The 14,978-nt window shown below is 38.1% G+C and overlaps 1 protein-coding gene across 2 annotated transcripts in view; it reads right to left on the bottom strand.

The window, feature by feature from the left end:
• The window catches only part of urb1 (URB1 ribosome biogenesis homolog), a 60,054-nt gene that overhangs the window by 17,625 nt on the left and 27,451 nt on the right, over positions 1-14,978 (bottom strand). For both annotated transcript variants that reach the window (XM_067450098.1, XM_067450099.1), the window contains exons 19-26: positions 13,854-14,053; positions 12,144-12,356; positions 10,140-10,325; positions 9,094-9,359; positions 7,293-7,575; positions 2,523-2,784; positions 2,213-2,417; positions 507-684 (exon numbers count right to left, since the gene is read on the bottom strand). In XM_067450098.1, coding sequence (XP_067306199.1) covers positions 507-684; positions 2,213-2,417; positions 2,523-2,784; positions 7,293-7,575; positions 9,094-9,359; positions 10,140-10,325; positions 12,144-12,356; positions 13,854-14,053 — 1,793 coding nt within the window. The remainder of the gene's footprint in view (positions 1-506; positions 685-2,212; positions 2,418-2,522; positions 2,785-7,292; positions 7,576-9,093; positions 9,360-10,139; positions 10,326-12,143; positions 12,357-13,853; positions 14,054-14,978) is intronic.

Raw genomic sequence — 14,978 nt, 5'->3', positions numbered from 1 at the left:
CATGTGTTTTCTGCTAGTTACAGCCTGACACAGTTATCATTTTCACGTCCAGCGTCACATTGTTTAAATAGCAATGCACTCTCGCCCATCTCTTCTCCCATGGGCGTGCTGGTCTGAAAACGAGGTGTGTTCAGGCGCATTGTTGGCGTATTGATATTTTTTTTGGGCGTGTTGGAACTAAAAATGACTGCGCGCTATTGAAATGCAACCGTAACGTAAGATCAGATCATTAAAATAGGGCCCTAACAGTTGATATACATTTGTGAAAGAAATTTTAAAAATGGACAACGGTACATTATATTGTAACGGTATAATATTCAGTGTTAAATACAACGGTATTAATAACATACTTTACATAAGTACATAAGTCTTTGCAAATGCATTACTTAATAAGTGCACTGTACCATTGAATTTTTTTTTTTAACTCACTGGAAGTACAACGGTAACCTTAACCTGATGTTAATCCACCTAGGAACGTAAAATGACTAGGATAATACTTGACCCACCAGGAGTGACTTGAGTCTTGTCAGCATGGTCTCCTCATGATGGGTTTGTGGGTCTTTCGGTTCTTTATATACAGCAGCCAGCCAGCGGAGAGTGGCCGAAAGCAGAGATTTCCTCCATTGAGACAGTTCCTCTGCACTATCACACAGCTTTTCACTGATGGAGTCTGCCAGCTTCCACCTGAAACAACACGTGCCAGGACGTCAAGCAAAAAACCACAAGTAAATAACAACCTTGGAATCTTTAAAGCTTCAGTTCAAGTTTGCAAAGATCACAATGTCAAATATTTAAACTTCAGTAACCAATTTGGGGGGTTGAAGCATTTCCATGGATCCCTTTTTTATAGGTTCAATTATTATTTTTCTTTAAATACTAAATATAGCTGTTGACTACAATGTACTGTTAAATTAGTGCAGGGATTTGACTTAAAATGTTTAGTTGAAGTCTCCCTCAGATTTTAAGTCTCGATAATTTAATAAAATGCAGACAAATAAAACATGTTTTTGTTAATAATTGATTATTACAATAAAATAATCCCCAAATAGGTGTAAATATAAAAATTATATATAATATTTAATATAATATCTAAAATAAGTGGTTTGTATTACTGTTTGCAGGGTTTGAAATGAACACCTGCCAAATGCACTCTGGTGGGTAACGCTGTCAAATCCTCGCTTTTTGGCGGCTTACTGATTATGTTTACTCTCTTTGCTTGAGAAATTTGCGTAAGACAAATCTATGCAGATTTAGCACAAATACTATCAATTACATATATTAAATACACCATATTGTCCAGAATCTGCACATATCTGGGTTACTTGAACACACACACCGCAAAAAATGCTTTTCTTTTTTAGTATTTTTGTCTTGTTTCTTGTCCAAACATCTTAAAATTCTTAAAACAAGAAGTATTTAGTAGACAAGCAAAAGTAATTGTCTTGTTTTGGCAAAAAAATACCCAAAATTAATAGAGTTTTTACTTAAAATAAGCAAAACAATCTGCCAGTGGGGTAAGCAAAATAATCTATTTTTTAGTTATAAAAAGTAATTTTTTTCCCAAAACAAGACCATTTTTACTCGTCTAGTAAATGTTTCTAAATGTAAGAATTTTTTTAAAATTTTGATTAGAAACAAGACAAAAATACATTTTTGCAGTACACATTCAAAAACATAATAATGCAGCATAAACATACTCGCCTAGGGTTACTCACCCCAGTGAAAAAGGAAATATCTGCCAAACAATGAAGGAAACCAAGAAAATGAAAGTAGAAGCTTTAATTCTGATCGGCTCGTCTTTGAGCGTATTTAATCTAGTGTATTTCTTTTTTTGGATAGTAGAAGAAAAAGTTAATTTCACACCCTAACTGTTTGTTAACTACATTGAACCAGAGAAGAACCAGACAAAAACTCTGTGATTCAATGCAGTTTATCAGGTGAACGCTGAAATTTATTTGCCTTGTTTTTTTCCATCACCATGTCTCTTTAGGGACTCCATAGAGCAATAGTAATCCAGATATGGTAATCTTAAAAAGTGTGTATCTGGATCAGGGTGATCCAATCCAATTTTTCTTTGAAAAAGCGGCACAAAAGGAAAGATGGATTACCTGATCCTGGATAGCAAAACATGGGATTACCAAATGTAGGATTTTTCTAACTTTTTGAACACCTTTGCCCTGACTCTATTTGACAGAGAGAGTGATGAGTTTACCTTTCATGACTTTCGGTTTTCTGAAGGATGGCAGGAAGATCTTTCATAAGTTGAGTTAGATCAGCGTTTTCAGCGGCCAGTCGTACGAGACCGGACAGAACCTCCACATGCAGGTCGGTCATAACCCCAACTTCCCCTTCCTGCACTGTGTGCCACAGCTCGGACAGTAACGCCTTCTTCAGAGCCTTCAGGACTGATTTTTGAACTGTGTGTGGTTATAGATAAGACGACATGAACCAAACCTATGGAAGTATTACTGAATGTGCACATCATAATCAATATGAACAACTAAGAAAGCAGCAATACTGACTGTCTTTAGGGCGGGTGGGATCATCACTAGTGGCTCTCTTCAAGTAGGCATTGAGTAAAAACAGGAAGCTACCACTTTGGGAGCTGATCTGCGCTAGGTTGGACGGCTCCAGGCACCAGAGCTCAAAGCTGAGGACGTGTGTGGAGCAGTTCTGCAGAAGAACAACACCAATGGCCTGGGCTGAAGGACTTTCTCTCTGGATACAGTGCAAGAGAACGTCTGTCTGAATGAGTTTGGCAGTGCCTGGCTCCCGGGACAGCACCTACAGAGAAACATTTTTACTAGAAGTGTGCAAATAAATAAAGGACAACTGTAGGTGCATTATTGCTACTCTGAATGCCATCAATATTAAGGGTTTAAAAAAAATGTAAAAAACAATTCACCCACAAATTCTGTCATTCACTCCTCACCCTCATGTCATTCTAAACCCGTAAGATCTTCGTTCATCTTCAGAACACAAATTAAGATATTTTCGATGAAATCCGAGAGCCCCCTCGACTCATCCAAAGACAGCTAATTAACACTTTCAAGGTCCGGAAAGGTAGTAAGGACATCGTTAATTTAGTCCATGCAACTCCAATGATTCAACCTTAATGCTATGAGGTGATGAGAATACGCAAAAAACTAAAATACCGTCTTTATTTAACAATTACTCAATCTCTCTCTAGATTGTAAAAAAGTGAAAACAGTACATTGCTTCCAGGTTCTAATGGTGTGCTCACTAGGGCTGCCCCTAAATAGTCGACTAAACGTTTGTCGATATGAAGAGGGCTTGGTCGAATACATTTTCATTAGGTGGTGAGTCGCAAAAAAAAAATCACGTGAAAAAATTATGCAATCAGGGGCTGCGCAGTCACGTCCATTTCACACATACTCCGTCTGCAGTGCTTGTGCGGTGCGTATTTTTTTCCGTACCCATGTTAACGGGTTACAGCTTTCACACTGCATGCGGATGCGGTCCTGCAGCAGTGCGACGATCGTTTTCGTACCGAGTCTATTTTGTGATGCTGTTTTTGAATAGCCTATTGTAAGTTTCTTATTTAAAATGTTTGTGATTTTTGGCTATAACCTATGTTTAAATGTTTTGCCACTTGTGTGAGCTAAATCTAAAGTACTAGGCTATATAAATATGAATAAATGAATTAAATAAAATGTTGTTTAAATGAAGGCTAGTATACCTTACTGACTTCTATGAAAGAGTAAACAAAGAGAATTGCAATTCTGACGAGCCATGTTCAGTAGGTAACAACTTTTGGATTTTAAATAAAAAATAATGAATAAATGCTGTTTGTGGTATGCAACAGCGGATCAGTTGCGGACTACAAACGCAGTATATGTGAAAGCACAACAGGGTGTGCGGATCCTGTACCGCTTACGCAACACGCACCGCACACACACTGCAGACGGAGTATGACATGACATCAAAGCAACGATCGGTCAACGAGACCTCGCGCCTCGCGGTATACCAAAGCGCACTAGTGGGAGAGGTGTCTGGCTGATGCTAATAATTATGTCAGGAAAAAAGTCCAGGGATCATTTTGAAAAGTCGAAGGAAAACCCTAAAAAGGCTGTTTGCAAACTCTGCAGGCAAACATTTGCCTATCACTCGTCAACATCAAATATGTCTTATCATTTAAAACATGTAAGTAGTAACGTTTCCTTATAGTGTTTCTGTTTGCTATCTGTTAGGCTATATAAAAAAACGAGTATTTTTATAACGGGTAGGCTATACAAATAAATAAATACATATTTTTATTTATTCGTTTTTATAAAATCCAGAAGTTGTTTTTTATTCTGTAAGAAAAATTAGTCTGATGTTTGCAATTTGTTTAACAGTTCAAGACTCATCCGTCGTCTTAATGGCAGTTTGCGGCTTTGCTCTGATATTTTTGTTCTGATATTTTTGATCTGTATTAGTCTTTAAATTATTTGTTCCACATTTTGTCTTAAATATAGTTGTTCTAAACAATTTAATCAGACTTAGGCTGTTGATTTGTTTGCCGCCTTCTTTTTTTATTCTAAGTTTTGCCGTTGTGCGATGTGCCATGTGCATTTATTAAATTGTTCGTTTTTGTTAATTTTCCTTTTGAACGATATAAAAAGTATATTAATTTTCCACTGTATTTTTATACCAAACAGCGTTTTTGCTACAGTATAGGCTACTTGTTTTGTACTATGCCTAAGTTAGGCTATAATACGTTTATTTAATTTATTTTAAAGAACAAATTTTATTTTATTTTATTCAAAACTGTTTTTTTTTTTTTTTTTTTTTTTTTGGACTGTTACAGTTTGTATTTTTGATAATAAATTATTAAAATGCACAGGCAGTCTGATTGCTGTTTTTAATGTTATTTTTAGTCTATAACGTTCCGGCCACTGATTTTTGTGTCCGTAAGCGCTGTATACTTTAAACGCTTTACTATTCTGTTTTAAGCACTTCATTTTTATTTTGAACGCGCTAATATCATGCTTTAGCATTTTCTGTCATATGGAAGTGTTAAACTTCAACTTGGACTATACCTTTCCCTGTATATACGCAAGTTTTTATAATAATATCATAAATTAATGATTATTCGACTAATCACTAAAATGCAGGAGTGTTAGTCGACTAGGAATATCTTTAGTCGGGGGCAGCCCTAGCGCTCACACCATGCACGAATGAAATGATAAGCTCAAGTGATTTACATGGTAAGTCAATGTAAAGACGCAAATAGACATTCTGCGCTGCGAATTGCGCAAATGAGGCGGCACGGATGAGGTGATTGGTGCGAATGACTGTAAATCTGAACTTTGGCGGATATTTGCGCTGCATTAACCAATCAGGAGCTTGCTCTAGTAGTGACATAGCCTGACAAGCCAGATCCACATCAAGATGTTTGGTCTGTAAACTCACCATAGACAGGGCTCAATCCGAGGGGCGGGATAAACGGCTGTCTTTCAAACTCCCTCTGCACGCGATAGGATAGCGCTACACCAACCAGAGCAACGAAGGTGAAGCAGAGCTCGCTGATAGATTAAACATTCACCGTATCCGGTCTGCTAAACTCTGAACACATCTTCCCTTTTTAAGAATGACTTCAGTGCCGTTCTTTAAGTCTTCCAGGATCGCGTTCAAAGCTGATTCCAAAGACCGCCGCCGTTTGCCAGTTTCTGTGTTTACTAGAAGCAGGCAAACGCAACTCGGCCATCGTCATTATGGCCCTGCCCGCTGACTCTATACATAATGTGATTGGCCCCTCCAGATTGTGAGGAATACAGCTCAGACGTGTATTGAGAGTTCCTAGACGACACTTGCGGGCAGATTAAATTTGCTGCCGCTAGGGTGCGTCTAGATTTCTAGGCTAGTAGTGACAGCAATAAGGAGAAAATCATATGTGGAGACCCGGAGCTGTACCATACATCTTCTTACTTTACAGAAACAGGAATATAAATTACCTTGCATGGAAGAAAGAAAGTGAGTGAGTGGAGGTAAGTTGTAAAAATGCTCTTTAATCAATTTGAGCTATATATAGGGTGATTATAGGGTGATTTTAGGGTGATTGGGAGTCTGGGACACTTTTTGCCATTGAGATGACTTGGAAAAAGTGTCCCAATCAACCTGAATTCACCCTATTGAGACTAAAATCTAGTTAAAGCTTTTAACCGGGGTGGGAGTGGCTCAGTGGTTCAGGTTGGTGGTTCGATTCCCGGTTCCACGTGACCAAGTGTCGAGGTGTCCATGAGCAAGACACCTAACCCCAAGCTGCTCCCTACGAGCTGGATGGCGCCTTGCATGGCAGACACCGCCATCGGTGTATGAATGAGTGTATGAATGGGTGAATGTGAGGCAATATGTAAAGCGCTTTGGATGGCCATAGGGTCTTTTGAAAGCGCTATTTAAAAGCAGTCCATTTACCATTTAGAGCCAGCAAATTGAGCTTATTCGCCATATTTTAAAACAATCCATGTCAGCCATTTCGCAATCACACGAGCCGTCTAGCAGAAGCCCTTCCCATGACACGAATTCGCATCTGTTGTGTACTGAATGTCATGCACTTTTTACCGCCTTTCTGGGCCTTGAAAGTTGCACTGACGTTGCTGCCTATGAATGGTTTAGAAAGCTCTCAGATTTCATCAGAAATATCTTAATTTGTGTTCTGAAGATGAACGAAGTTTGATTCTCATTTTTGGGTAAACTAACCCTTCAAAGCAAAATCAAAGAATCCTTTTGAACAGAATCGGGCCGAAACACTTTAAAACTACAATTGGTCCGTGGCTATGATGTAATAATAGGTAGGTGTGGCTTTTGAGGCCCCGTCTTCTTTGATGAGGAAATCTTCTTTAACGTAATTTCTTACATTCAGTCCCTCGAGGTCAGACGTGAGTGAAACAAACACACTGGAGAGCTGGTTTTCTGTAGAAATTAAAGTTGTAATTCTAATTGAAAGCAACTTTGTTTTAATATTATAAAACTGCATACTTCAAAGAGATCTGCTGTTTTAAGCACTATATAAATAAACGTGACAGGACTTGACTGGAGTGCTGAATCGCAGAGCTGTTGCAAACATCTCCACATTGCTATGATCAGATACTTTATTCATAGCTGTCATTTCGTTGCGTTTATTTCGTTATTGAGAGAAAAGTGCGCAGCACATATCTACATTCCCAACAGCATGGGTGCCATCTTTTTACCACTAAGTGAAGGACAAAAAAGAACTTCAACGTGATCATATCTAACCCTATAACTAACCCTTAGCCCCTAAGCATTGAGTGCTTCGCTGTTATTTGTACCTGTAGCAGGAAGTCCTCAAGCTGCACACACTGGCAGGATGTGAGGAGAGCAGCCAGACCTCGCAGGTGTGCCTGAGAGAGAGCGATGCAGCTGCTGTGGTCTTCAGAAAGCAGCTTCAGCACTGCACGGCCGTACATGCTCAGCTGGTTCTCAGGGGCCACCAGACTCTTCTGAGGGAGCAGCAGCAGGGCGGACACCACCTCATTCAAGCTGGACGGCTCCATGTACTCATGTAGAGTCAGGAGAGCTCCCACAGAGAGGGACTTCTTCTTGGGACAGCTTCTAGAGAGTAAAAGTGATTAAGTGATGCAGCAAACAAAAAAACTACTACTGGAAATTTGCTCATATTTGAGCAAAAAAAGAAACCCTTGTGTATATATGGAATACCCAGATTACTACAAATGCCAGAATGCCAGAACATCCCACAATGCAATAAACTCAACTCGACATTTTATTTCTAGTGAATGAATTAGAAGTAGAGGTCTATTGGGCCGATATTTGTCATTTTTTTATATATTGGCTTTGGACGATTTTATGTTTAGTAGCGCAGATTTAAAGTCAGGCACATCCGCGGGCAACCCCGTGTTATGTAAGGTGCTGCCAAATGTGAAGGACCCCAAGCCAAAACTTTTGGAAGATTCAACAATAGTCCTAGGAGATAAAGCTTAAATACTGATATTTCAAAGACCAATGGCCATATATTTACTATATATTACTAGTAAACTGTGAAGTATTGCTTCACTTAGTAAAAGAAAGACGAATAGCATAGAATCGCAGGAACTGAAGGTTCGCTTACTTGCAGTTAACTTTAAGGACTGTAGTCGAAAACTATAAGCAGCCTGCTTGCTAACATTAAATATGTTCAATATTAGTTAAATAATTATTAATATTAATATTAAAAATTAAATATTAGCCCCAATGTTATAAGTTCTGTTTTATTTTTCCTGTATCGGAGTCGGATATACAGTCTATAAAATGATAAAATCAATTGAATAAAACTATTGCTTTCCATACTGCATGCTGCAAAGTTTGAGAAAGTGACATCTAGATAGAAATGCTGGTTTCACTCTGCACAAAATATCCTCCTGAGACCCAAAATAGAGGTTTTCCCTCCATAGAGGACATTTTATTTGATTTTTTTTTTTCAGTTTAATTTATATTTATACATTTTTATTTATAGTTATATTTATTTTATTTAACTGTATATTTAAGTTTCCATTTATGTTCCAACAAACTTTACAAATTCTGCTTGATAAATGCTTTAAAACCTTTATGTAAATGATTGACAGTTTATATATATTATATATATATATATATATATATATATATATATATATATATATATATATATATATAACCTGTTTTATATATTTAAAACTTGGTCAATTTATTGATTTGTTTGGTTAACTTTTGAGATGTGCCAATTACTTGTAAAAAAAAAAAAAAAAAAAAACACTGCATAATATAGAACTTTTAATAATATAAAAAAACAATGTACCAACAATAGATCATAAATAGTCGCCTAAAATTTTGACTTCGAAAATGCAGAGCTTGCTTTCATTTAATTTGTGCTTGTGTGACAATACAAACATTTGTGTTTTGAAGAGGAATGAAGGTCTTGTGGGTTTGGAACAACATAAGGGTGAGTAATTGATGAAATAATGAAAAAAATTGGGTGAACTAACCCTTTATTATCAAAGTATTATTATACGTGTTGTAAAATAGTATGTAAACTTAACCCACAAGATCTTCCTCAAACTAGCAGAACGCATTGCATGCTGTGACTGGTGTGAGACTCACTTGCTTCTCTTGTCGTGGAGCTCTTTGAGCACGGCGCTCTGCACGGCTGTCAGGTATGAGCCCGCGAGCTCCAGGGCGTCCAGCTCTCTGAGTGCGGCGGCGCTGGACTCCAGCAGGGCGAGCGTGCTCTCGGTCAGACGGCCACACAGCTGCTTTAGCCTCACTGGATTCAGGCTGTGTGGAGGGAATGAGCTCAACTCCAGAGCCAGAAACCATTGCTCCACTGCTGGGTGCTTAAACACTGATCTGAGGACAACAAGTATTATCTGGAGAGCAGAGGAAAAAGAAGGGAGGAACAATGTAAGGTTTTGTAAGGACTCTATTCCTACAGTAACAATATTGGGGGGGGCTTGCACTATTATATTGTACAAAAAATAGTGTAATTATATATTAATATGTCTAATAAGAAGAACAAAGTATCTGTCTGTCTGTCTATCATTTAATGTCATATCAGCATCAAAAGACTATATAGCAAACCCAGGAGTGATAAAACCAAGAAAATTATAATAAAATCACAGCAAAACTAATATTTCAAATACTTGTATACATTAATTTAACAATATTATCTCTACAAACAAACAAAACAAAAATAAAATAAAATGATTATTATTATTGCTGTTATTTTTATTTTACTATTACCACTACTAACTAAAAAGAAAGAGAAAATATTTCACTGTAAAATTAAAAATTGAGTATTTAAGTAAAATAATAGGATCATCATTTTTTACAATTTACAACTGTAAAATTACAGTTCTTAATTTCTTAAAACCTCAGGGAGCATCTCTTCCGTCACAAGTAAATGAACACAGGTCCACGCTTCACTCTGAAACACGCAGCGCAAATACCATTTATTTAATTAAAAAGAAAGCCTTTGCAATTTGAAAACCACACTAATCAAAAAGCGATTGCAGCCTTATTTTAATTAATCGTTCACCGCTAAACCCATCCCATTCTTATTTCTACAAGTGATCCTTCTCCCCACTAATAATGTTTCTGAAATAATCCAGGATGTTTCTTTAGAGACAAACACAAAACCTCAAGCCTACCTGTTCCTTATCAATGTTCTGAGCAGGTACGTGGTTTGTGTCAAAAAAGAGGTCCCCCTCGTCCTGCTTTTCTGCGGGTTCAGGTTGAGAGGGCGGTTGTGTTTCTGAGCTCAGCAGCTTGAGGATGAGAGAGTGCAGGACTGCCATCAGATGGCCCAACACCTCTGCTGCCGTCTCCTTAGGAAGCTGCAGGCAAACAGAGCCACAATCATTCAGCACAGGATTTCACATTTCTATTGGTAATACTTGAGCAGCAATAATAACTGTATACAATACTGGTACATTAGTATATATAATAATAATAATTCAGCTTTGATCAAAGAAATAAATGACATTTTTACAATACATTCAAATAGAGAAGTTATTTACAATTAAATAATTACATTTTTGTAATAATATTTAACAATATTAAATATATTAAATAGTTTAGAGTTAGAGTAATGTAGACATTTTTTTCAAAACCATAAAAAAATAGACACTGGTGGTGTCTTTTTATGGATACATTGCTTTTTTACTAGCCTCAAATGAAACATACTTAAGAAAGTTATTAAAGGGGGGGTGAAATGCTGTTTCATGCATACTGAGCTTTTTACACTGTTAAAGACTTGGATTCCCATCCTAAACATAGACAAAGTTTCAAAAACTAATGTTGGACGTTTGATGGAGTATTTCTGTGTCAAAAATACTCCTTCCGGTTTCTCACAAGTTTCGGAGAGTTTTTTTCGAGTATGGCTCGGCTTGACGTTAATAGAGCGGAAGGTCCTTGTATGGGCCGTACGGGCTCTTCTCCCGGTAGGGTGCGCGCGCGCGTGACTAGAGCGAGAGAGGAAATGCACGTCCATACACTTCCGCCGCGCTCCACTTTATTCCTATGGGTGACGTTGAGCGACTTCAACGCGTCCGCACAGCATTCCGGGAAGGCAGATCTGCATTTGAACCGATTTGAACGCAGAAATGACGGGAAGCTTCACAACATCACTTTAGTCGCGTCTCAAAGTGGATCTCCACCGTTCACTGCTGTCAGGACTTCACCAAATCATACCAAAGAAGTGTGTTTTTGACGGAGCGGTCCCAGCGATAAAGGTTCGGTCCTGCTTTGGAAGCAGCCGGTGAGTAAAACTGCTTCAAATGTCTGCTGTTGGCTATCGTCGCGTGAGTAAACATCAGTAAACGACACGATCGCGTGCTTCGTCATTCAAATGCGCTAACGTTACTCCATTGTTGTTCTCTGTATAACGTTACACTAGTCTGACGTGCAAAACCGTTTTGCTTGCTACTGCTAAGGTTTAGTCGCATACAATAGTCCATAAACCGAATCATGTCCTCATAAACTGCGAGTAAAGAGACACAAATGTTGACAGGCCACTAAATACAGTACATACCACAGAGACGGACGTCCTGCTGTTGCTGTTTCTCCTGTTCAATTTATTTCAGCCTCTGAATGATTCTGGATCATATATCTATTAGCTGAGATCGATAGCCATGGGTTTCTCCACGCTTGAGGACGTCACCGCTTTGCGCGCTCGTCATTCTTTAGCTCCGCCCACACGATACGCCTCCAGGCGCTCGTTTTTTCCGGAAAGACTTGGTACAGCCCATATTTCTTTTATAAATATAATAAAACTAAAGACTTTTCGGAGATATGAAGGATGCAATACTACTCTATAGGTACTCAAGATTGACATGAGATTGACTGAAACTGAAACTGAGTGTTTCACCCCCCTTTAGATTAAATGTTAGTACAGTTTTCTGAAACTTAGGGATAGTTCACCTAAAAAGGAAAAATTATGTACTCAACTTGAAGTGTTGTTCATAACTATTTGGCTACCAACATTTTTTAAAATATCGTTTTACATTTCGTAGGAGAAAGCACGCCGAGGTTTAGAACATGAATGTAAATAAATAATGAGAGAATTTTCATTTTTTGGAAATTATTCCTCAAGAGATATTCACATTTTATTGTTTGCATAAACCGTTCAAATATATTTCTCAAAGGCTCAATACCGAATTGAAAGTGACGATGAAGTGTCTGAGGTAGAAAAGCACTTGATTGACAGCCACTGGGAATTGGGACAGATCCAAAGTGGTCAGAGCGTCCCGTGCAGCCTCCTTAAAAGAGTACTGTAGGAAAGCATTTGGCCCTTCACTATAGGATGCCTTCAGCAGAGCGGTGAAGCCAACGCTAGATCGATCCTCACTGAAGTCTTTAGCCATGAACTGTAAGAAAGATTAAAAAAAGTCAAACAGGATCTTCAGTAAAATGATTCAAGAAACAAACTACCTAAAATTTAAATGGTAACACTTTACAATTACATTCCATTTCATAGCATTAGTTATATTATTACATACATTATGGTCACACTGTAGTTTATGGTCCAATTCTCACTATTAACTATGACTTTTGCTTCAATAAACTCTTATTACTAGTTAGTAAGGTAGTTGTTAAGTTTAGGTATAGGGTGAGATCAAGGGATATAAGAATATGATCGGTCATGCAGAATAAGGGGTTATAAGTACTAGGGTTGGGTACAGACCCAGGAACAATTAGCATTAAATCAAATTATGCCACTTTTCGGTACCTGAGAACACATCTGGTGGTGATATAGACTAGTGTCTGTGAATATTAACCCCATTTTCCCTGAGATGAATTTGTATGGTATTTGTAAGGATCTTAAATTATCAATGTCAATTATGTAAAAAAAAAAAAAAAGGTTTTATGTCTGGTCACAGTTGTGACAGGTGGTAGAACACGGGGAGTCTAGGTCTATGGTGTTAATGCATTTACAAAATGACAAAACCCCAGCAATTAGTTTAAAGAGTGGGTTAAAAAGATGAAATGAGTGTTTTATTCCACAAAGTAAATGACGAACAAAAGTATAGATAGACAGAAAGACAGACAAAAGTATAAATGGACAGATAGACAGACAGACAGAAGTATAGACAGACAGATAGATAGAAGCATAAACAGAAAGATAGACCGAAAGACGTATAGACAGACAGACAAAACTATAGACAGACAGAAGTATAAACAGACAGATAGACAGAAAGAAGTATAGACAGACTGACAGATGTATAAACAGACAGACATAAGTATAGATAGACAGAGAGAAAGAATAGACAGACAGACAGACAGACAGACAGACAGACAGACAGACAGACAGACAGACAGACAGACAGACAGACAGACAGACAGACAGACAAAAGTATAGACAGACAGAAGTATAAACAGACAGATAGACAGAAAGAAGTATAGACAGACTGACAGATGTATAAACAGACAGACATAAGTATAGATAGACAGAGAGAAAGAATAGACAGACAGACAGACAGACAGACAGACAGACAGACAGACAAAAGTATAGACAGACAGAAGTATAAACAGACAGATAGACAGAAAGAAGTATAGACAGACTGACAGATGTATAAACAGACAGACATAAGTATAGATAGACAGAGAGAAAGAATAGACAGACAGACAGACAGACAGACAGACAGACAAAAGTATAGACAGACAGAAGTATAAACAGACAGATAGACAAAAGTATAGAGACAGAGAGAAAGTATAGACAGACAGACACACAGACAGATATACAGACAGAATGTCCCCAAGCTTTGTTTCGTCTTTTCCTATATATGCTTTTATACAATCAAGAAGCAGCAGCAAAAGGCGGCGAACCATTACAATGAGCTGCGCTGAAAGTGTGAAGAACTAACCAGTTTCTTCTGTGTGTGTTTGGGCAGCCATTGTGAGTAGTAGTGGTAGAAGGTGACGACAGAGGCGTGAGGAGGTGATGAAGCACATGATGTTTTGAGCTCTTCATCATAGTGCTGGAGGGTCAGACACAGGGCCAGCGGGTCCCTCTGACAGTGCAGGACATCACACAGGACTGCTGCCATGTACTCATACACCACACCTGTACAGCAGACAGAGATGATCAGAGCACAACCAGCATACACTCGTGCCTGAGAACTCACCCTGGTCACAATTTATATTAGGTGGTCTTAAAGGGTTAGTTCACCCAAAAATGAAATTGATGTCATTAATGACACACCCTAATGTTGTTCCACACCCGTAAGACCTCCGTTCATCTTCAGACACAGTTTAAGATATTTTAGATTTAGTCTGAGAGCGTACAAATTTTGGGCTGCCATTTATTGCCATTATAATGCTTGGATTAACCAGGACATTTTTTAACATAACTTTGTATTCATCTGAAAGAATAAAGTCATATACATCTAGGATGAGTTAAGGTTGAGGAAATGTAAGGGATAATGTACACGCAGCCGGTGGTTAGCACAGAATAAACCCCGACAGTGTGATCAGGACCCCGATGTGAAAAGGAAGGGTCTTGTGTCACTCTGAAAGGGTTTATTCTGCGATAACAACCGGCTGGGTGTACCGCTTATTACACTGCTAACAGTTACTTGTCTCAAGTAAATTAGACTTAAAATATTGTCTTAAGTTTAAATATTTTATTAGCCCACACACAAAGCTTTCAGCACGAAAAAAAGTTCCAGACTGCTAAGCCTTTATCTATTGCTGAAAAGATTTGTTTTGTTTTTTTACCATATATGCTGAAATTAATGCTGAAAAGCATAGTTCACCTATAAATGAAAATGAGCCCATGATTCACTCACCCTCAAGTCATCCTAGGTGATATATTCTTCTTTCAGATGAATAAAATCTGAGTCATATTTAAAAAGTCCTGGCTAATCGCTTTGGCAGTAGTTGTAGCTCTGTTTTTGAAGTCCATAAAAAAGGCATCTGTATATGCGTGCTCCACATGGCTCTGGGCGCCACATGTTAAGCATGTAAGTAGTACCGGTCAAGATAACTCG

This window comes from Pseudorasbora parva, chromosome 8 (assembly GCF_024679245.1).
Source record: "Pseudorasbora parva isolate DD20220531a chromosome 8, ASM2467924v1, whole genome shotgun sequence".
Taxonomy (NCBI): Eukaryota; Metazoa; Chordata; class Actinopteri; order Cypriniformes; family Gobionidae; genus Pseudorasbora; species Pseudorasbora parva.
This window is presented reverse-complemented; position numbering and strand designations above follow the sequence as displayed.